The sequence below is a fragment of the Diadema setosum genome, chromosome 5, assembly GCF_964275005.1.
Source record: "Diadema setosum chromosome 5, eeDiaSeto1, whole genome shotgun sequence".
Lineage (NCBI taxonomy): Eukaryota > Metazoa > Echinodermata > Echinoidea > Diadematoida > Diadematidae > Diadema > Diadema setosum.
The window spans coordinates 34,982,131-35,006,694 of record NC_092689.1 but is presented as its reverse complement, the minus strand read 5'-3'; the positions used below and the strand labels follow the sequence as shown (position 1 = coordinate 35,006,694).

Sequence of the window (24,564 nt, the reverse complement as noted above, 5' to 3'; positions counted from 1 at the left end):
CTTTGTGATGAGTATTATAGTTCTGCTATGCTTCAGTTATATCATACTACATGTACAAGTTTGTGTGCAGAGATCCACTTTTGATTCCTTTTTCTGTCTGAATCTTCTCATCCCTTTCAGATTCACCAGCCACGCCGCCCAAGCCCAAACTCCCCAGCGGAGTCACGGAGCGCGACATCGAAATGTTCCAACAAGCCCAGGAACAGGCCATGTTGGTAATTATGCCACCGAAACCAACTTCAGAGGGCGTAAGTCCCACACCACTTTCTATCTCTTCTTCCCAGACCCTGAACTCCAGAAGGCTTGAAAGCGCATCCCTGCGAATGCTTTGCGATTTACTCTCTGCTTGTTGTTTAGCAAATCCCTTCCTCACGCATCAGTCAGTTAGAAAGCACTGTATTGACAGAAAGAGTCAAACAGCTAATGTAAAGCTACCCAGCATGTGGGCAGAAAACTTAATCCAAGCCATTGCATCTGTGATTACATAGAATGAATGATATGCATTTTGTCCTCAAGTAACGTGCAAATACAATTTTTTCTTTTCTTTCCATGAAAACTTTTGATGTGAAAGAACGCTCCTCATGCTGTGCCTCTCTTGCTGGAAAAAATCAGTTTGCTCATGACAAAATACTCCTAGAGAAAAGAAAACAAAAACAAAAACAAAAAACATAATTTTTCCAGTGTCGGCACAAGGAAAAATAAACTGTGTTTATCATCTTTCCCCCTGTTTGAAACATGTTTCAATACCCACTGTCAAAATGCATTTGCAAAGGCCTTTCAGATAGCATTTCTTGAGTTGTCGCGTGCATCATCTCTATCGCGAGTCAAGAAGAAGGACCTGTCACTGTGCAGTTCAACTCGAGGAACAGATGTCATGTAGTTGGCATGTGTAGGTCTGAGATATAAACATGTTTCAAAATGACTTGGTGTCTATCATCTTACAGAAACACGTTTCTGGCTCAAACGCCTTTGAGATGGCATTCATTTGTTTTGTTTTTTTCTTGCGTTTCAAGAAGGCATTTCTAATTCCATAATCAAAACAGCTTTGCATTTACCAACTGCCCAAATCTTCCTGAAAGTCATTTAGAGACCTAAATTCTGCACCAGGAATGAGTTGATGAACGCACCCTCAAATGCTCTGAAACAAAGACTTCTTTTGACTGACATTCCTGCTGGAGTTGCCAACCTGCCTGAAAATATTTACCAGATGATGGCTGACACTTGGGAAAAATTCCAGGAAGAGAGTTAGAAAGCTAAACATGCAGGTGAATACATGAAAAACAACAAACAGCATAAGTAGTGAAAGCTGATGACTGGGTCTTAGTCATGTCTTTTGGAGTGAACACCCAACACTGTCATGTGTTGATCAACCATCAGTATGAGAATCGAAACCCTTCCGCTGAAATGTCTGAAACATATTGCTTGAATTTTGTTTTGTTAGGATCTTTTATGTGTGGGCACAGTGTATTGTTTTTGTATTTTTTTTTTAGGTCATAGCCAATATGTCTACTCATTCTTGAAGAAAATAGATACAAAAGCAAATAAACTCCCTTAACCAAAAGAACAAGGAATGCAAAATGTAAATCGTGACCGCCGTAGCTAGGCTGTCCCAGCTGTGTACGAAATAGTGAAACAAATTTGTTTTTCTATCATGATTCGCAGGAGAAGAAAAAGAGAAAAGTCGAAATGAAAGCAAGAGATGTAGAGAAAAGAGGCAACTGCATTTGCACACAAATCTTTGCAAGGGTCACTCATCCCAAACAAGGGCACTGCCCCAAGTCATGTAGAGGAGATCAGCCGACCCACTCAGTCTGTGCGGCGGTGGTGGTCCCGCAATCTTTCCGATGGCAAATTTGCGCGATGCTTTCAAGCCTTCACTCTCCTTTCTGTGTTGGGGACAGAATTTGTGAGTGCAATTGATGCCGATGAGCCAGACAACATCCCGCTAATGGATTCTTGCCGTCAAGGTATCCCACTTTTGGAGGAGTCATATGTCCCCTCAAATTTATCGATAGGTGAAAAGACATTGCGTGTGAGTTGATCCACAGGACAGCTTCTTACAGACTTATATATATATATATATATATATATATATATATATATATATATATATATGGTCTAGAATCCTTGTAAGGGAATCTGTCCTTTTACACTCTTATCTGGATCAAAAATTCATCAGGGAGAATTTACAAATCTCCTTTGCTTCGATAGCATTATTTTAGAGAATAAGAATCTGGGGAATGGGGATGGGGGAGGGGAGGAGAACAATCAACAATTACCTGTTCTCATGGAGTTGAAGAACAGAAACCAGACAGACAGTGTCACAAGCATGACAAGAATGATCAGGATTCACTACAATGTTGATTGGTTTGTTTTGGGAGATCTGATGATAGAGCACGATCATGAACAGTAGCAGAACATAATTTGGCCAAATTTGAATAATTGACCAGGAAGGGGAACATTGAAGATCATGCAACTGCATACATGGCAGTGATGGTGGATGGTGTTCATATGTTTCTTGTGGTCCCCCCCCCCCCCCAAAAAAAAAAAAAAAATGGAAAAAAAAAATGATAATGATAATAATAATGAGAAAAAAAAATAAAAATATCAGTTACTAGTCATTCTATGTGAGAGTGAGATGGGGAAAAAAAAGGGATGGTTAGAGTAAAAAAGACTGGGGGCTCAGGCAAGTTGTACTGATTTGGGGCCACCACACACGTAGATCGTGTCAGAGTCTGGCCCATCGGCATCCGCAATTTCACATACATGGCAGATTCAGATTATCATTTGCGGCACGAATACTCTTCTGAGAGTAAGGGAGATAGAGATTGGAAAGAAGAAGTTAACATCAAGAAAAAAAAAATAGCATGAGAAGGGGGAAAAAATCCTAAAGAAACAAAAAGCTGAAAACCCTGGCAGAAGTACACAAATCAATTCCGTATGATCAGGATATTGATGCTGATTGGCTTATTGAAAACGAGTGCCGACTGTGCCGCGACTTCCCCCAGCCCATGCCCCCTTCTATTTCAAGAACGAGAACTGAGAAGGTGCGAGGGAACCAGCTGTCTTTTGCTCACTTTGGTATTTTTCTCCCCCCTCCGCCCCCTTTGTGTGGTGGATCAGGATGACAAATCAAAAATTTGCTGCCATCTTTTCGGGCCAAAAGACGTGACGAGGAGATGGTTTTCTTGGAAATTACAGCGTGGAAATGATTTCATCAACAAAAGGCGGCTCTTTGAACAGCAGTATTTGGCATCAAAGGCAGCTACGTGACATCCGCAAATTCTTTACTCTAAGATCTTGGATTAGATCCCTACGAAGTGTACAATTTGGTTGATGAAATGGCACTTTTTCCAGAAACTGATAAAGAAAATTACCAATTCTGCTTTCACGCAGTGATATAATTAGGAGAAACCTGTGTCTTTTCTCCTTCATTTATGGAAAAGCAAAATGTTTGATAGTTTGTTTGGTAGTGGATCACAAATTGCTTTCCCTCTCAGAACTCAAATGCACCATCAGAGAAATTATTATCCAGTCCAAGCCACCAGTGCATTAAATTTGTAAACTGAATCAGAAAAGGTGTCTGCTCAGATTACTCAACCTGCCATGTAAATAATAAAACTATACACATTTTATTGATGTTGGAAAGAATAGTATTTGGAACACGGGTCTACAATATCTATCGTTCCAGTTTAAACAGCCTTTGCTTTGCTCTCTCTCTCACACACACTCCTCTGCAGAAGGGAATGCGCCATGTGATAATGTGAATCTGCCAATGTCCCCAAAATAACATGTGTTCATTCATTGCACTGGTTTTTGTCACTGATGTTCGTATTGCACGTTGCCACTATTCACCCATTCATTAACCACTAACACTCAATAACGTGAATATTAACTGACCAATTCGTGTTCGAGTTTTAATTGTGCCACTCTTGTCCTTTGAGTTGAATGTTATTCTCGCGATCTCATAGTCAATGTACGTACTTACACATTGTAAGATAATAGAACAAAACAAAACTGAATACAGCAAAACTGAAAGTTAATAAACTGAACAGATAAGAGTCCAACAGAAAGAGTGAAAGAAAGTCAATAAAGGCTAGGCAGGCATTTGCATTGCAAGGATATGAGACTGTCACAAACACTTCCATTAGTAGTGAAAGAAAACTTTTGTCTGTTTAACTTCAGACCAACCAAAGTACATAGAAAGAATTTTTCACCTTTATAAATGACTGGGTGACAGATTTTCTCCCTCTTCTTTGATCTTCACATTACAACTGGTAGTAAAATAAATGGGCCGTGACGTGAGAAAAGGGCCCTTAGCGCCGCTGCGCGCAAACGCCAGAAAACGGCGCGGAAGTTTAACAAACAACTACGCGCAAAAAAAGATCAACTAGCTAACTACGCGGAAATGCATAGACGCATCAAAAGTGACAGGATTTGGACAAAACATGCTGTTTTGAATGTCGTAATTGGAGCATTTAGGAGTGGAATTTCAGACAAAGGTTTGCATATCCAAATACGTCAGAGTTTCTTCTACAATATGGAGGTGAAAACTCATTTTCGGTATAATAATGCCCTAAGGGCCCTTTTCTCGCGTCACGGCCAAATGTATTTTGATTTGTTGTAAGTGGTTGCTATGGAAGCAGTAGATGCTTGTAAGCTAGCAATCACAAGGAATGAGGCTCTAGGTCTTTTCCAAAGGATTCGGCAATGATGATAAATTGCATGGCCTATGAGGGGCAAAACCACCACAGACAGGGGGCTTGAACCACTGACCTCGGATTCACAGTCCATTGCTTTATCCACTGAACCACAGCAGTGTTTTCTCATACCTGTTGCACAGCAGTTAGTATGTAATGATATCCAGGGAAGTAGGGTTGAGATGGAGCATTAATGTATAGTCATTAATTGATGATGGTCTAGTCAATAGATATCAAGATGTTCGTTTTGAGCAAGAAAGTTGTATGGGATACTGCACGTTTCTGCAAGACAGAATGGTGACTTATGTCATTTTACATAAAAATTAAAGGAATTATTTTGATCTGAAGAAACACCAAGGAATGGACAGGTAGAGATCCACTCATCACAGTTTCATCCAGAAGCATGAATTGTTCATGATAGACCCTGTATCTAGATTTCAGTAACAGCCAGGGGCCATAGTATGTTACGATCACACTCGAATGTGGATTGCTCGAGTATCCATGTAAAACTTGTACAAGATCCTCCTTGATCCTTGTCTAGACTGCTAGTGGGATATGAAAGTGGAAAACCAATGTTTATTCATCAAGACAAAATTAGCATTTTCTATATATCCTGTCTCCTTTAGTCCTCTCCCTTTCTCCCATATCTCTTCCTCTTTTCCATCACCTGTGTATAGGGATGGGGGGGAGGGGTGTGGAAAGTTTGATATTTCTGTGAAAAAGTATTGAATCTTGTCATTCACATCTTGTTTGTTGCTTTTACCAGAAATAGAATACATGCACTTTAAAAAAGAAAACACTTCTTTCTTTTTTTTCAGGGGGAGGGTGGTAAGATTTAGATGATCTCTTGTAAGGGATTTGAACTTCACTCTTTTTTTATGATACTTTGCAAAAGGCAAGACTCTTGATGTTATTAGATCATCTGTTCGCCATGCGAATTTCATCTGCCCAATGGACCGTCGAGTCGCTTCAGAGGCAATTTACACGCTTGTCAAAACACAGGAGAGCATATAGGAAGAGGCAGGGCCTTCCACCCCAATCTCCTTACTTCTGTCTCCTATCCCCTGCTGTCTCTATTTCCCCCCCCCCCCCCTCCTCCTCCACCAAAGACGTCACTCCCTTGGCAATATCGCAAAATTAGATACAGCTCCTTCTGTTGCCGTGGCAACAGTCATTTTCATCTGCCTCAATTTCTGGAAGTAAAAATTTTTCGAATCCACCTTTCAATTCCTTCTTTTAAAAAACATGGAAGATTACCCGGCAATCTGTTTTCTGATCTGCCCAATTCTGAAATCTATCTGGAGGGGCGAGATTAGTGTCTGTCGGTCCACGGCTGTTGTTGTTTTCTGTTTCCTCTGCGCAGTGAGTCAATCTGGGAAATATTCCCATCAAATTTTGCTCCTCAAATTAGAGGAAGCAATGTGGGGATGGGGGGGGGGGGGGGAGTACTCACTGGGTCTATGGCTGAATCCTAAGTAAGATTCCCCCCACCCCTTTTATTTTTTTTTCTTAGCTGATGAGTTTTGTTTGTAGATGACATGGGCAAAAGAAATTTTATCTATGAGTTGCATATTCAAGAGGCAAGTGCCTCATACTGGGTAAATCCCTCCAAGTTGGTCAGACCTGACTGTTTTGCATCAGCATTAGACTTTCCTCTCTCTATTCCTCCTCCTCTCATCTATCTCTTATTTTTCTCTCTCACATCATCTGGATCAAACAGCACTCTAATGTAATGCGTACTCTGCTGCTTTTGGCAGTAGAATGTCCTTGTCAGCTCTGCATTGTTCCAAGCAGAAGGCCTTGTGTGGTGTAGCGGGGCACAGGTTTTAAAAACATGAAAGCATCTAAAAAATTGATGGTATTTCATGTTTTTTTTTTTTGTTTTTTTTTTTTACATTTGATCTGTCATGGCTTTATTTTGATACGCAATATCATGAGATCACTTTCCGCATTTTGTCCACTGGATGTGATAATTTCTAAATTAATCATCTTAAGTGCATGGTGAGATACTATTCATATTTGTTGCAAAATCATAATGCAGTGCAGAAAATGCTGTGCTCCCTCCCATATGGACAAGGAACAACAAAAAGAACACTTTCAAAAAGGGCAGCACTACACAGTGTCACTGATATTTTTGTTCTATCAAATTTGCCTTTTTGTTTTCATTTGATTGACTGATTGATTTATTCATGTGTGTGAGTGTGTGTGTATGTATGTCTGTCTTTCTATCTGTCTGTCTGTGTATCAGGATAGATGCATGTATACAGTACCTTGCTAATCAGGATTTGATTGCAGGATCAGACTTCCCCCTCCCCCACAAAAGTTTATTCCAGTCCTAGACATATGTGTACTTTGCTTTGAATGGTGCAGTAGGATCTTGGTGGGTTATATAAATGCACATCCAATAAAAGTGCAGATCAATGGACACTGAGTACTTGAGGAAGGATTATGCTGCATCTATGTTCAGGAAAACGGCAAAAAAGTTTTCCATCTATGGACAAATTAGCAGTTGCATTTGTTGTCGCCAGACTTTATATAGATTCAGAGAAGGGCAATGTCCTATAGGAAGCATAATCTATAGGTGGGGAAAGGGATGGGAGATACCTTGCTCAAAGAAACACACACACACACAAATGATGTCTGTAGAACAATAGATTTCTTGGCCTCAGAGAAAGGGACAAGGTGGGGGGGGGGGACTCTTGGCTTTGGAACAATTGAATCATCTCCAATACCAATGTTCCTTGAATTGTAAGGGAACTGCAACTCCAGTAAACTGCGTAGATCCTTCTTTTTTTTTTATATAATGGTCATGTGACTTAAAGACATCATCTGCATGGGTGGCTGTAAAATCATGTATGTACTGTAGCTCGAACATTTTTTCACTCTCTACAATACTGATATGGTTATACATCCGCCTGTCTAAATGAATGTCTTCCTGGCATGCCATGTACATTTCACCCGTTGAGAAATTGTATTCGACGCGGATACAGCAAGGTCGTTTTTTGCATTTTGCGGATTTGCTCGAAAACCTGATTCCTTTTTTTTTTCTTTTAATAACTCTGAAGGCCATCCTTTGGAGTAGTAATAAAGACTATCTGTGCATTATTCTGGTATGAATGTTTTCTGGGAAGAAGCAGAGTTGCTGGTTGTGAGAATGATAAAGAGATCCTAGATGGAAAAAAAAAAATGATTCGACCAGTTTCAATTTCAGAAGTAAAATTAGATACTAAACATTTTTTAATTTGTTTGTATTCCATGTGCAGATCGGGTATAATTTACATTTGTATAACTGTGCCGGAAGAAACATTTGTTAATGCATTCACAATATTTTCTTGTGTGGCTGTGTGCTCCAACAGCTCTCAGTTGTAGATTGTGAATCCGCATTGCCTGCTAGTCTGTCTCTCAGTCTTACTTTACAAATCCCTGGATTGATCTTTTACAAGATTTCACGTAGTGCATAAGGAGGAGGCTTTCGTAGTCTACCTCGTGCAGAAGCATAGACGTAATAGACCAAAGTAAAGGCACTGTGGAGTTTTGCAGTGGTCTTTTCGCACACAGCCCAGCAAAACAATAAGCCATCTGCCAGCTTGGGGGGGGGGGGGGGAGGGGAGGAGAAGAAGAAGAAAAAGTAGAGACATCCAATACTGTAATGCCAACACCAGGTTGGTAGGTTAATGAGAGCGCTGAGTCCAAAAGGAGATTGGTTGTTGCCATGGCGCTGGGTGATGCAGGGTATGAGAAATCCCCAGGGATGAGGAGAGAGAAGAAGCAGGGGGAGAATGGGATGGAGGAAAGGGGGTGGGGGTGGGGGTGGGGAAGGGGGTCGGACAAGAGACAACCAGGGTCGAAAGCTTGATTGTCATTTCTGTGCAGCTCATTATTTGCGCACATATAGATCGACTCTGCCCCGGCGAGCAGCGCAAGCCATCAGTGGTCCCACAAACAGACTGGGGCATTTTTCGCTGCGGCAATTACGGCAAGGCGGCCGTGCGCTGCCAAAGTATGAAGGTGTTGCATCCCTCGTTAATGGGCTTAATAAGAGTAATGGGATACGAGACTATTACCTCTGCTCAAATATAGCAGGTGACATGGATATTGGTACAAAGTGTTAAAGTCAAGGTAACGTTGTATTGTCAGCGTAGAATGTGTTGTGCTGTGTGGCCAGACTTGGGTATATCAAGGCTATTAATTTTAACCCGACTCTCATGATTAATGACCGATAAACTTATCCCTTCTCATTGAGGGAAATTTTATACCATTCATTCTAAATCCTACCCAGTAAGTATTTCTGGTTCTAGGGATGTACCGTATACAGGTTGAATGCAGTGTCAGCATTTTGATGAGTGTCTCTGTGAAGTGTGGTAAGATATATAGGCGTATCAGGGCAATTACCCCCTCCCCCCCCCCCCCACTAAATACTGGTAAGTGATAAGGTTAGAGTAAAGATTAGGTTAGGTTTAGGGTTAGAGTTTTGTTGCGGGTTAGGATTAGGTTCAGGATTAGGGTTAGGGTAAGGGTAGGGGGAAGGGTCTGGGGTAATTGCCCAGGGGGTAATTGCCCTAGACCCAGATATTGCAGCATATGTCAGATATTTCACCTCAACAATTCTTTGAAAATAAAAAATAAAAAATAAGAATTAAAAACAATAAAAATTAAAAATGATGATTATCTTAGAGTTGAGCAATGAACATCCTCTTGTCTTTTGTTGTATGTTCTCTATTCTGAAAATGTGCTCTGCTTGGCAGTGGTGTAATTCCCACAGCCATTTCATGTCAGGCCATTGTATAGGATTTACAAACCCAGTACCAGACAATCCCTTGAAAAGGCATTTGATATACCAATTGTCTGGCCTACATATAGGTATTGTTTGCAGTCACTTTGTAATGGTTGTTACCATTCTCTTTCATCTTGCTCCCATCTTTCATATTTTTATCTTAAAAAAAAACAAACCCAAAAAGCTTTTCCTCCCATGTAGAGAAAACTTTTATTGTCCCCAGTGTAGTATTGTCTTTCTATACAATCAGGCAAGATTCCTGTGTTCAAAATTAGTCCGGGAATTTGAGCAATGTCTAGTTGAACTCTTATATCTTTCTTGCCTCCTGGGTAGGAAGACATTTTGAAAGAATATCAAATAATTGCTGTGTTCCTTTGCCAGAACAAAATGTGAGGTAGTTCATCAGGCTTTAGTCGTTAGCTTGTTTTTCAATTGGTGGAAATAGAAAGAGGAATTAAGGTAGAGGGTAGTTTTCCCCGGGGGGAAATGAAGGAAGTTTTCTTGCCGTTTTCCCCTGTAAATTGACAACCGCACTAACCCTGACACCGTTACTTGCAGGTAAATTGGGATGGATGTGAATCACCATGTGTCAAAGAAAAAGATATATATGTAATATATATATTTTTTTTTTTTTATGTGTGTATGTTTTTTTTGTGTGTGTGTGTGTGTAAGGGTTCTTTTTCCTGCTTCATGTCAACATATCTGTCATGTGTTTTTCAATTCAGGGATGAGGAGGTGTTAAATTATAGTGAGGAATAATTCATATGAAACAAACGTGGATCTATGAAAAATGGGAGACTGCAGAAACATTACTGATACCCTTCAAGACAAAAGGGTTTGGGAAGTTTTTACAACATTTATTGCACACTCTCCCTTTAGTGCAAGTTTACATTTCTGAGTAAGGAAAACTCGAGTACCTGGTGGTAAACGCATGAAAGTGAAACCAACTGTGGCCTGGGAACTGTAAGGACAATTCATTGAATTTGTCTTGTTTTCAAGAATGTGAAATATACACATGCTTTGCGTGTTCGGACTCGGGCGGTGTAGTCTTACCACTGTCAGCGAAGAAAGTACTTCCTTTAAGGGGCGTCCTCCCGTAAACCATTCAGGACTGGAGTGTCATGTATTTGTTTAAAGTCGCAGCGTGTCATTTGTCAGCATCTTCTCTCGCCCATCTGAGTCATCCCATCGACTCAAACCTACTTGGCCAGAACTGGGTCAGACTTGGCCATCTCCCATTGCCCACCCATGCTGGGCGGGTTGGTGAATGAATGGATAATTGAGCCATTGGGAGCTCCCCCACCCTCCCTCCTTATTCCAGTGCTACAATCGTGCCACTTGCCGTTTAGTCATATATATGCACTCTAGAATTTGTAATTTGAGTGTTGCGCAGAGCAATTCCACTCTTTCCCCCATTGCGCCCGCATGAAAAATCGCCACCCTCAAGTGCAGTGGAACGTTAAGCCTGTCATCAAATTAGGTTCAATCAGTGATACCCATCAGATTTTGCATGCCGATTGTGTTCAGTATTCTGTGCCCCTTTTCCCCACCGCTAATGGAAAGGGCTTGTTATTTCAGATGCACCATACGGCTGTCAACAAGCGTATCAAAAGGCCCTTGCACATTTCTAGCATTTTACGAGTTGCATCGGTAATGTCGCGATTCTGTGAATTGATAACTCCATGGAGATTAAAACGGTAGTCCCTGGAAAGAGGGAGAGCTCTGTGACGTAAGCCGACAACAGCACCGGTGCTCCAGATTATTGTGTATCGTACACACCTTCTTGAGCCTTTCAGCAGCGTTGCTTAGCGCTCACGCCAAGGCTTTTTATGTGATACGAGATGATGCGAACTGGACAGAATCACGGCGATGCAAAATGAGAAGAAGAGAAAAAACGAAAACAAGAGACTATCTAGGGCATCTTGACCTCATATGTCATTACGCATCAAACTCTCTCTTTCCCACCCCCCCCCCCCCCCAGTTCGTTGAGTAGATCAATTGAATACAGTGATGATTAGCCAACAGATTGACCTGCAGCTTCACGGAAATATGAAATGGAGATGAATGAAACTTTAATAATCATTACCATGAATAGTCGCCTGAGGAATGAGTTACAATGAGAGCTTTCACACTTACAAAGAACAACATGTAAATGGGTCTCCAAACACATTTCCATCTAATCAGTTTTTGTGGGTTTTTTTCCAGTCTGACCTTCAATGTGAATCATTTTTTTTTTTTCCAAACCATTTTTCTCAAAACACCATTTGACTATCACAGTCTGGTGGTGTGTTCCAATTTAGTGAAATAGTCAATAGTTTGATTTCTAAAACATGATATAGGAGGTGATGCTCAGCTTCTTCTATTTTATATTCACTTCTACCAATTTATTTTTGTCAGGTAGATTTGTTGAGCAGCAAATGCTAAAATATTTCATTTGCACTGCTTCTTTTCATGAGGACTATAAGCACATGGAAGGGGCTATGGGGAACATATTTTTGGAACCAGGTCTCCCGGAGATGAAATGGAGATGAATGAAACTTTAATAATCATTACCATGAATAGTCGCCTGAGGAATGAGTTACAATGAGAGCTTTCACACTTACAAAGAACAACGTGTAAATGGGTCTCCAAACACATTTCCATCTAATCAGTTTTTGTGGGGTTTTTTCCAGTCTGACCTTCAATGTGAATCATTTTTTTTTCCAAACCATTTTTCTCAAAACACCATTTGACTATCACAGTCTGGTGGTGTGTTCCAATTTAGTGAAATAGTCAATAGTTTGATTTCTAAAACATGATATAGGAGGTGATGCTCAGCTTCTTCTATTTTATTTTTATTTTTGTCAGGTAGATTTGTTGAGCAGCAAATGCTAAAATATTTCATTTGCACTGCTTCTTTTCATGAGGACTATAAGCACATGGAAGGGGCTATGGAATCAGGGTATTAAAGTACCATTCAGTGACCGGTCGACAACTGGTGTCGAAAAATCGAATATTGCGTGGAAATCCCGTCGCCCGTCGCCTATTCCAACGGAAAAATGAATAAAATATCAATATCCTATTTTCAACTGATATGGAACACAGGATAATGGATTTGCTCTTAAATTCTGTTTTTCGCGTTTCATTATAATGAAATATCAAAAAATGACTCAAAATCCTAGTTTCTGAACATTTCAAAAAATAGGAAATGAAAAACAGGATATCGGTTCGATATTCGTTTTTCCATTTTCCATTTGCAACGAGCGACGGGATATTGAAGACCGCCCCCAACGGCCACTTTATTTCAACACATAAATCAGTTGTAGCGGTTCGGTATTATTCAGCGTCTAGATGAAGAAGACTATACCTTGGCTACGATATGCTACACACCTCATCAAACTATCCAGCAGGCACATGGCGTGTAGCTGTAGCGACGTGCTCTGCTGCGAAACGACGAGTTTGTAGAGACTTCCGACCGTAATTATGCGATATTTCCATCTACTGAAAACCTTTTTCTTCTCCGACTGAAACTGAGATGAACTAAGAAAATAGTTTTAGATGAAATCCTCGAATTTCAACAACTTCACCAATCACAATGTCGGTGAAAACCGTGAGAAAGGAGTTGCGTTTCCTTTGTCACTGTACCAGGACAACAGGGAGAATAGTACCAATCGTAGCTTTTCTTGGGGGGGGGGGATGGAACTGGTAAATTATTAAAATGTAGGACCTTCTCATTTCCAAACCTATTCAGCAATTCTATATAATCACAAAGACTCTGTTTTGAATTTGTTTATTATTTATGACCAGACCATTGCGCTACATACTTCGTTCTAAGTTTTTTTCTTTCTTATTATGCAAACATCTAAGATTAGTCTAACAAATTTATAATCATATTCTACACAATGTATACACCAATTAAGTGAAATCCTCTGTTGGTTATGATTCACCTCTTTTCTCACCGCATGTTTCTTTAGCTGCCCCTACTTTTCATGCTTCTCTTTGAAAATCAGCCCTAACTTTAGCTGAAAGGGCAATTTCTTCCCATGAGTGGAAAACGAATAAATAAAATAAAAATAATAAAGAGGAAAACTGTCTTTCTTTGATTATGTATGCGCGCTTGTGAGTTGTCTCGAATTCATTGTTGGACATGTATCTTTGATTGAATCATTTAATATTGTTCTATGGGAAGGTGCCTTATTAACGGTATGTTACACTGAATTTTCTGTCATGACCAGTCAGGTGGACAGTCCATAAAACAAAATAGAGTGTAGTCTCATGGTCCACCTGGTGGTTACTTCTGGACATGCACCATCACATGAAATTGAAATGAAATGATCACATGAAAAAGCAAGAAAAGAAGGGGCACCTAAAGAACTTAATGGTGAGAAAAGGGATGAATCACAACCAACAGAGGGCTTCATTTGGTGTATGTTTTGTGTATAAATTTGTGAATCTAATCTTAGATGTTTGCACATAATAAGAAAAAATACAGGTGAACATAAAACGAAGTTATTATTGTTATCTTTATTATAATTATTTATTCGACATTTGTAATATAATACAAGTGATAACAGATAAACAAACAAAGCAAACAAATTACTTTAAGGATACAAGATGTCAGGTTTTCCCTGATGGTGAGCTTCCCTATGTTGCCGGGTTGGAAAAAAGCAATCAAACTCAACTGAAGGAAGCACGTCAGGAAGTACTTGAAGACACACACATAAAAAATAATAATAGTAGATAATAATACAAATAATTTCAAATTGAGCATGTACACCAGGTGAATTATTGTACATAAAAACTAGAAATATCATTGTGGGGAATGGTATTCGTCCCTCCCCCCCCCCCCCCCCCCCCCATAAAAAAGGTCACTCCAGTATACAAAAAAAAAGTGTTATCAGAGTACATCTCTGAAAAAAAAAACACAAAAACAAATACAACTGCACTGCTAATTAACAATATATTCTTAGCATCCAAATCCTATCCGATGACCCAAAACCTCTGCCCCCATCCCCCCCCCCAAAAAAAAAAATCACCGTCAGACAACAAATTCACGATACCAGGTATCATCAACATACCCAAACCATCTTAGATACACAATAGAAATAAAAATAAAAAATGATTTCAAAACCTTAGCTTCGTGTATCGTTAACCTGAGACTCCATGACCCAACGTTTTCTCTATGAAAATCCTTATGCGGTAATACATACACCACTGTGCAATTAACAATGTATATGCACCGAAATTCATAAATACTATTGGGTTTTGTGAAGAATGACCAAAAAAACCCAACAACAACCAAAAACAAAAACAAAAACAGTGAAATACTGGATCAATTATATGTATGTCCTACACATAAAGTCTGAAACCCAGGGACAAAAAGGTTGGATCGGAAACAAAACTAAATATAAATCAATCAATCATAAATCAAAATGTATAAAAAAAAATAATCTTAAATTCAATTCAGTTGTACCTACGAACTGAAATATATCACAGTGGTGAATGGTGTTCGCCCCCCCCCCCCTCAAAAAAAAATATATATATATATATTCTGTGTGTCATAGCAACCAAGAGCAGTCATATAAAGAGTAACAGCAAAAACAAAATCACAATCCTGGTCCTAGCACATTGAAAAGGGAAACACAACTCCATTCTCACGGTTTTCACCGACATTGTGATTGGTGAAGTTGTTGAAATTCGAGGATTTCATCTGAAACTATTTTCTTAGTTCATCTCAGTTTCAGTCGGAGAAGAAGAAGGTTTTCCGTAGATGGAAATATCGCATAATTACTTTCGGAAGTCTCTATAAACTTGTCGTTTCGCAGCAGAGCACGTCGCTATAAAGAGCTACACCCAGGGAGGTGGGAAGAGACCACAGAACTCTTAAGTTCTGTGGAAGAGACCCCTGTACCGGCTGGATAGTTTGATGAGGTGCGTAGTATATCGTAGCCGAGGTATAGTCTTCTTCTTCTAGACGCTGAATAATACCGAACCGCTACCACTGATTTGTGTGTCGAAATAAAGTGGCCGTTGGGGGCGGTCTTCAATATCCCGTCGCTCGTTGCAAATGGAAAATGGAAAAACGAATATCGAACCGATATCCTGTTTTCCATTTCTTATTTTATGAAATATTGAGAAAATAGGATTTTGAGTCATTTTCCGCCATTTCATCATAATGAAACACGGAAAACAGGATTTCAGAGCAAATCCATTATCCCGTGTTCCACTTTCAGTTGAAAATAGGATATTGATATTTTATTCATTTTTCCGTTGGAATAGGCGACGGGCGACGGGATTTCCACGCAATATTCGATTTTCCGTCACCAGTTGTCGACCGATCACTGAATGGTACTTTAATACCCTGATTCTATGGGGAACATATTTTTGGAACCAGGTCTCCAGGAGAAGATACAGAATTGAGACAACTATCCCAACTTGATTATTGATATGGAAAGTTTCTCCTTTGTGCTTCTCTTTTTTTTTTCTTTTTTTTTTCAAAGCATATCCATGAGTTTACTGCCTGCTGTAGTTTTCAGTGGCCCAAAACATGATTTGGACACTAATTGCATGGAATTGTGTAGGATCTAGCCTGGACAGCTTCTCCAACTGTGGCAGGGAGTTTTTGAAAAACACGCAGAGCCTTTTGATTGAAAGCTACTTCTCAGTGTCTTGTTTCACAGCCTATCATCTGTGGCATCCTTATTTGAAAAGGGATGCATGCATTTAAAATTTGTGTTTGCTCTGTCATGACCAGATATATATGTGGTAGCTTAACATTGCATTTGCATGTCTACATGAGCCCCAAAGCAGGTACTACATTGTAGATATTTCATTTGCACTGCTTCTTTTCATGAGGACTATAAGCACATGGAAGGGGCTATGGGGAACATATTTTTGGAACCAGGTCTCCCGGAGAAGATACAGAATTGAGACAACTATCCCAACTTGTTGATCTAGTATTGCAGTGTCATGTTACCCAGCGGCGATTAGTCTGCGTTGCATCGCTCTTTCCTGTGCAGACACGAGCTGCTGCATCCACCCACGCGCCCGTGCGAATTATATCCAGTTCTCAGGCCCCTGACGATGTAGATCATTCAATCGACTGAATACCGCACCCCAGCACTGGGCTGCCCGAGCGTTGAGCACAGCCCGCAAAACAGCTGCTGTCAAGCCGTGTGAACATGCTATGATACACATTTTTTTGTCCTTGTTCAGTCCCCTTTCTGCTGTAGTCAGTGTTTGGGGTCAGGTTTTCCCCATTGGGCTTCCAATTTGTCTAGCAAGCTCATCCTACATCCTGATCACTTCCCCTCTCACCCCCTTTATCTCTCCCCTCTCTTTCTTATTCTCTCTCTCTCATTCTCTCTATCTCTCCCTCTTTCTCTCTCTCTTTCTTCCCTTCTGCGTCTTTCCATCTCGATCTCAGTCCCTCGTGTCCACAAAACAGTGACTTTGACGTTGGTATTACAATACAAACTTGGACAGCAGTTTGAAAGGAACTTGTGTTGATTTGATTTAGCTTGCTTTGTCTTGTCTTGTCTTGTCTTGGGAATTATTTGACAGAGATTCTGTCTATAGCTTGTTAGATTTCTTTTTTAATTCTATTTATTTAACTACATGTGCATTTTATTCTTTTTGTAGTTCAGCAAAGGTATTCTTCCCCATTATCTTTGTTTGGTAGGTCTTTTTTTTCTTTTCTCTGACTGATAGACTTTCACTGTAGCTTAAAAAAAAAAAGTGGTGGAAGCATCTTACATATTCCTCACCCTTGTGCAAACAATAGTAATTAGACATACTTAAACAGGCTGAAATAGCCCTTAAACTGATTCAGGTTCATATTCAAATGCATCCCCAGCCCCTCATGGACATTCAAGATGTCTTTCAGGGGGTTGTCATGCTCTCAAGCTTTGCCTTCATATTGTGTCAACCTCTTCAACCCCATTAAACATTCTGTTACAGAAGATACTATATATATTGCTCATTAACTGTGGCAAACCTGTATTATATCACAATATTTCATATCACAAAATCAAAATGTACCCTCAGTTTCATGTTAGGTTGTGTATGTATTTTCTTTGCAAAATTTTGTTCATGAAAAAAATTACAGAAACCAATATGAATGAAATGAAATAAAAATAAAAATCTGGAATGGAGGCATACACACATGCATGCACTTGCGCGCACACAAACATAGACAGACTAGTGTGATTAGTTTGCTTTTGGGAAAAGATTTGTCCAAACTTTATCAGCACATTAGTATGTATTGTGTTGTTTTCATCTCTAACAGATTTATCCTTTGCTGTGAAAATTCTCACGATGTCATTATAATTCTACTTCTGGATGCCTTGTCATAACCCGTTGTTCAGATTCCTTTAATTCTTCTTTGAAGAGAAGACAAATATCACCCCTGAGTTGACTAACCAAGGGTCTGGTCATTATCTGGTCATTTTCATCATTTCCGCTTTCATAGTTCTTGAGATGCTGTCATTAGTTGTGATTGCAGTGAGCATTTTCGTTGCTGTTGTTATCATTGTTTACCTCCTGTGCTCGGAGGGCAGACCTGTATTGTCACGTTCAAGCTGTACGTGCTCTTTTCCCACTCCAGGCGAATGCACTTCCCAGGTTGAAGTATTGCCAAGCTCTAGATGTTTCAGCACAAACTGCCGAGTGTTTAGGACAACAAAAAGAGAGAATACCGTATTATGCCAGGGATGCTCATTTGCCAGTAATTAGGAACAGCTGAAAGGGAATGCTGTTGCCTCAAACACTTAGGCTTGCAAAGTGTGACACTCTAAATGTTTTGTGCGAGAAAAATTGTAATCGTATAAAGGGAAGTTGAATGTCTGCCATCTCCCCTTCATCAGAGACTGAAGCTACACTTTCGTGAACTTGGCTTTGAGTTAAATGAACATTCAAACTCTTTTTTCTATGATAGGGGGACAATCTGTATTAACAGGAAGAAGGTATCCAAGGGTTAAGAAGCAGAAGGGGGCAAATTCCAAAGCTGTGCCAGAGCAGTATAAATGGGCCTATTTGGTTCCCAGTGCCTTCAAGTTCCAAAGAGGAAACCATTACATTCTTTTCTTCTCTTTTTCAATGACATCGACACCCTCACTGTTACTAAATAAAAATGTAGGTTAGTAAAGTGGCCAACAGAATCCAATGTAGTGTCAATTTCTTAATGAGGTGTGATTTACAATTTGGAAGATATTCAAGGAGTTGACGCAAGACACAAGATTGCATGTTGCTTTGTATGCAATATTCCCCCCCCCCCCTCCATTTTATCAATTAGACAAGCTGCTGGTGGTCCGAAGGATCTTCCTTTGATAAACATGTTCAGAATATGTTGTTGAAATGTTTCATGGAATAAAATCATATTGGTTTAAATTGTGAACTGACAGTGTAATATCTGTCTTTTAAGTCATTAGATATTAAATAGAAAGTCTTTGTGATGTACAGGTGCATTGATTAGGCCGCAAAATGTTGGCAAAGTATCACTCTCATTGTTGGCCCTGGATTAACAACATTATTCTTACCTGACACCAGGAAACGAGACAGGCTGAGCAGGCGGCTGTCACCGAGGCAACGGCAAGCACCAGCACGAGTGTGGGCACGTCAAACACCCCTGGACCAAGCACTTCGAAAACCCAAGTACCCGGGGTACCCAATGCCCCGCCACCCGTCAAGTCGCCATCGACGATAGAGTTTGGCCGCTACGAGATCCAGACGTGGTACACTTCACCGTATCCGCAGGAGTACGCCAGGTTACCCAAACTGTACCTGTGTGAATTCTGCCTGAAGTACATGAAGAGCAAAAGCATTCTTGTTAGGCATATGGTGAGTTTTCCCCAACTTCTGTAGTGTACCTATGATCAAAGCAAAGCTTACAAATAATTGAATGGATCACCTGTACTAATCACAGAACTGGACTGTGTTCTTGAGTGATTTTAGCTCCTTTGTTTGTGTGTGCATGTGTGTATGGTAAATAGTGCTTGTCACATCTTGAAAGGGGCCATGTTCCTTCCAACTCAACATTTTTAGAAATATATGTGAGCTGTCTAATCTGGTACAAAATAAACAAGATCAAGATGGTAGCAGCTTCCAATTGAGGAAATTAGAATTACAGCCAGTGCACTGAACAGATGGCTGAACTTTGAGGTGATCCCAAAAAGTATTTCCATTTGTGTAGGCATAGACAAAATATACATCATATTCTGCATCAGTTACTTTCCTTCCACTCCTTGTGTCAATCTGTCAATCTCCACCACCAACCATCCATCTCCACCGCCCTCCCCCATACAAATCCAGACCAAGTGCGGCTGGTATCACCCTCCCGCCAACGAGATCTACCGCAAGGGGGACCTCTCCGTCTTCGAGGTGGACGGCAACATCAGCAAGATCTACTGCCAGAACCTGTGCCTGCTCGCCAAGCTGTTCCTGGACCACAAGACGCTGTACTACGACGTGGAGCCCTTTCTCTTCTACGTCCTCACCGTCAACGACACCAAGGGCTGCCATCTTGTTGGCTACTTTTCCAAGGTACTCGAAGGGGCGTATGCTCAACCCTACTTTTGTCTTAAAACTCGAACCCTAGTCTACCTACTGGTCTCAGGAGATACAGTTCTCCTGTTCTACTTGAGGGCTAGAAAAGATCAAGAAATGCAACAGTGACAGATTATTTGGTGCTGCTGTAGAAAGATTTCACGTCCTGAAAGGTAGTTGAAGGAGTCAAAAACCTTGGCAAAATAGTGTTTGCAAACATTCCAGTGGAACACACTGCGATGTTCTCCGACAGGAAAATGAATGTTTGATACACGTAACGGGTTGATCCAGCAGGGTACAAAATATGTTTCCCCCTATGTGCTGAAATGGGTCTTCAGTGAAGGGGCCCCATTTTTTTCCACAGGCAATTTCCCATTCACCAGACAAGCTCGAAAGTGAGTTTTAGTTGCCTTGGGTAAGCAGCAAAGTGGGTTTTGTAGCATCTGCCATTGGGTCTTACCGACTGAAATCTTTGTGGTGTTTGATGGGGACATGTCCCTTGTCTGCAGCTAACCATCCAGTGTTGTTGAGGTAACAGAATATACTGAGCTTCAACCTGTGAGCTCTTTACACGTATCATGTGTCCCTTTGTCCTAACTAGTGATGGATAAACAAATTGACCTTGTAGTTGGGCATTTAGTTCCTGTACTGGACAGGGAAACAACAAGAGTGTGGAATATCACACGAAAAGTTTGTCGTAGATTGACGTACAGCAGCACTCCTATTTGAGCTGTATCAGTAAGTGTATTATATGTTTGCCTAGACTTTGTAAATACACCAAAGACAAGTGATTATTATGTTTTGCTGTGCATTCAGCTCAATCAAAGATGCATTTCATCGTGACCTATGTACTAGTGTTTAGACTGCCCGCGTGGAAGGCAGAGCTTTCTCACAAAGAGAGAGGGAGGAGAGAGAGAGAATGCAAGTTCGCAGGCTTCGTGCCCGATGAATATATGACGATTATGTCAATATTGGACCTTGTCAGCCTCTTCAAAAGGGATGTCCCAAATTTAATAAGCACGGATGATGTGTAAGGTGATGAAGCTTTTCGCCGGAGCAGATCTTCCTCTCTTGGCGTGCGCTCGTCTGAAATTTCTAATCAAATGTGCTGCCGTCCCCCTGTTTTCTTGTCAGGAAAAGCATTGTCAACAGAGATACAATGTGTCTTGCATCATGACGCTGCCGATGTACCAACGGAAAGGATACGGCAGGTTCCTCATCGACTTCAGTAAGTGACTGTTTGCCGCTCTTGGCTCCAAAATTGCAGTTGTCATGATTATTATGATATGAGTTGAATTTTTATCACAGTTTTTTTCTCACCCCCTAGGACTGAAACAATTTTGATTGGCATGATACTGATCTCTAAAAGGTTTGGCAAAATATGTAACTCTTACCATCAAATATAGAGCCCTGGAACTGATCACAATTAAATCCAGTACTTGAATTTTGTCACATCTGTTAAATAAGAGGCACTCTAAGTATGTGTCAGGCCAGTGTTGAGTCAGAAGTAATCATGATATGCACATAATATGCTTGTGTATTTTGGTATATCGGGGTATTTTGACCCTCCAGCTGATGTGATAACCAAACTCAGGAAAGCACTACCCTAAGGAACTGTGGTGAGATGCGATTGACTCTGACAGAGAAGAAGTACAGTGTACTTTGTTGAGAATTTATAATCCTTCAGACAGGAGCTCATTCTCATGAAGCAGTCTTGATTTCCACTGAATTTTACCCATGGGTAACTCCAGGAAGTGTAACTGTGACCATGTCTGGTGTTTGACCAGTCCATGATAAGTGATAAAAGCAGACTTGTGGATTTAAAAACAGCCTTCAGCTCAGATTTCAACCTGAAAGTAGATTTTTTCTTTGTTTAAAATGTCATATGAAGCTTTCCAAATGTCTCCACAATGATTGGTTAAGATCCCTCCCCCAAGCAAATTGATCATGATGTAGAGCAATTGAAATCAAGGGGTGAGTGAGAGTCCATCAGAACTTTGTAGATTTCAAACTGATGTCATTTTGTTTAACCACACAGTGAGTTTATCATGGGTTTGTATGTCCGTTGTCACTTGTAAGAGTGTCACTTTCTGTGATGCCCGTTGCATTATTTCTTCAGTGAATTATGCTGGAATGTGCAAGATTTATTAACTACAGTACACTCAGTGGGAAAGTGTGATTTCATCCCATCTATAGTTTGGTTAATGTTCATTTATTGTTGCTAGGTCATTAGTTTAGATATATATACAAGTGTAAGGGGTATCTGACTTACTTTCGTGCCATTTACATAGCAAACCAAAGTAGATACAACATTTCAATCATGGTCATCTCTTGTCTTGTCGGTTAACAGGTTACCTTTTGTCGCGGCGGGAGGGCCAGACGGGAACCCCTGAGAAGCCCCTGTCCGACCTGGGCAAGGTCAGCTACAGCTCCTACTGGCGCAGCGTCATCCTGGAGTACCTGCACCGGAACAGGGACTCCAAGAAACTCACCATCAAAGGTGACTATGACTGGTCAACTGGTCAGAGCCGGCCGCTACCCATCATGCATGGCGTAGTGGGACAATGGACAGCTGTGGTTTTGTTTGTTTCTTTGTTTGTTTTGGAAGGTTTTATTTCAAGGGGGAGGGATGCAAGGGATTAAAGGAAAGGGAGAGAGATTTCAAGGGGCTTGGCAGGCGAAAGTATTCAAGGGGATTTTGATTTCTCTGAAATAGTGTTTGTGGCTGATTAAAAGAAAACACACCAGAAAAAAAAACAACAACAAACAAACAGCACTTTGCATGAGAAACATGCTTCTTGTTGTTAAGGTTTTTTTTTTTTTCAGAAACCAGGTGTATGCTGACGAATTATGTCTATCCAAGTCAAGGGTAACCGCAAAAACATTTTCTAATGAAATCATCGATTAGAGCCTGGTTGTAAGGTCAATACAATGCCGAGACGTGCTAACGGTAACCCTAGAAGTACCATTCCAACAAGTGCTTGACATGACAAGAGTAGTGCTTTTCCAGTACTGCGTGATAATTGTTTGGCTGAGACAACCCCCATACCAGGGGCGGCATCAGATTTGAAGCGTAATCATTCTGTTGGACAAGGTGTCACTTCACTGTCAGTTGTTCTGCTGGAAACAGCTGCGTTGATTATGGGAATTGTCAGGATTTTGTTTTTGTGTTCGGCAACAGACTCATCATTGGGCAATGCATATTCAAGAAAATGAAATATCAACATGCATGTGAAGTGCGTGATGAGGAGACGACATTAGCAAGATGTTGAAATAATGGAGTTATTAATTTTTAAAGCAGATAGGGTAAAGGACTGTGGAGTTAATGCTTTGTCGGTAATGTGAGCAAGGCCATACCAGTGTGTGTATGTGTTTAGCTTTTCAAGTATTTTAGTAATTTTATAGTCATTTGACGTAGATTTAAGAATCTCTCGTGAATGATTCCCCCTTTTTAGGCCAGATTTGATTGTCGTTAGCAGAGCTGCAGGGATGCAGTTCCCAGGGACGAGTCAGATCTCCGGCTTGCCTTTGCCATCCTCATGAAATGACAAGAGAGGAACCTAGAATAGGTTGCAAAGTGCGGCAATGTTCTCCGAGAACAACTGATCAAATTTACAGTGGTGAGTGCATGCATCAATAAGACATGAAGCCAGTCAACAGAGGCACGGTGTGTTTGTCGCTCGCCTCGCACGACCGGCCAGTCGTTCAATTGAGTCGGCGGTGGGCCGTCGCCCTGCCGTCACCGACTGTGGGCTACGCCAGCATGATAATATCATCAGAATTGACACAACCTTTGTCCTCCATTCTTCTCACCCCACCCCTTTCTCTCCCCCCCCCCCCTCGGATTCCCGCATCTTCCACCCGTTCACAGCCATCAGCAGGTCTACGGGGATGTGTCCTCACGACATCGCAGCCACTCTCACCAGCCTGAAGATGCTTAGAAGACATGGAGACAAGTAAGTGATAGTCATATTTATGAGATTTATTTTCTCTTGACAACTTTGATTTGCTATGGTGGAGGGGGGAGGGTGTAGGAGAAGAGTAACTTGGAGCTTCTAGGGGCACAAAGGATTAGTGGATTAAGATGAATTCATTTGTCTGTGTGGTCACAACAAACAGCTTGATACTATCTCAGTAGGTACATTGTGCTTGATACTTAAATGTTTGTCCCTTGGATAGTGTCATCGGATAGATGCAACATTTTTGGCAGTATGAACTGTGTTCATGTTAATACCTAGATGACAGGTGGCCCAACAAACTATTGACGGTTGAGCCTGTGGAAGGTGGTATCGTTGTCAACACTCATTTGTACTGTGACCGAGGATTGGCCCGTGATAATAATTCAAGTGTTTTGTTGGGAGCAACAGATGCGGTTATGCAGAATTACCCTCACGTTGGTAAGATTGAAGTGGACAAGTGTTGGAGAGTGATTGGTTGACAGGTTGTGCGTATTCGTGGTAGTGCCCCTGTATCATTCCAACCCCACCCCAGTCCTTTGCAAGACGTTTCAGATATCACATGATTGTGTTGAAATGAAGATTGACATGTTTTCCCAGTCGATTACCCATT

General features: G+C 40.8%; 1 protein-coding gene across 1 annotated transcript in view; it reads left to right on the top strand.

Annotated features, from left to right (window-relative positions):
* LOC140228691 (uncharacterized) overlaps positions 1–24,564 on the top strand; it is a 147,620-nt gene that overhangs the window by 101,886 nt on the left and 21,170 nt on the right. The window contains exons 8-13 of the mRNA XM_072308958.1: positions 121–248; positions 19,000–19,290; positions 19,762–19,992; positions 21,130–21,223; positions 22,346–22,495; positions 23,867–23,951. Coding sequence (XP_072165059.1) covers positions 121–248; positions 19,000–19,290; positions 19,762–19,992; positions 21,130–21,223; positions 22,346–22,495; positions 23,867–23,951 — 979 coding nt within the window. The remainder of the gene's footprint in view (positions 1–120; positions 249–18,999; positions 19,291–19,761; positions 19,993–21,129; positions 21,224–22,345; positions 22,496–23,866; positions 23,952–24,564) is intronic.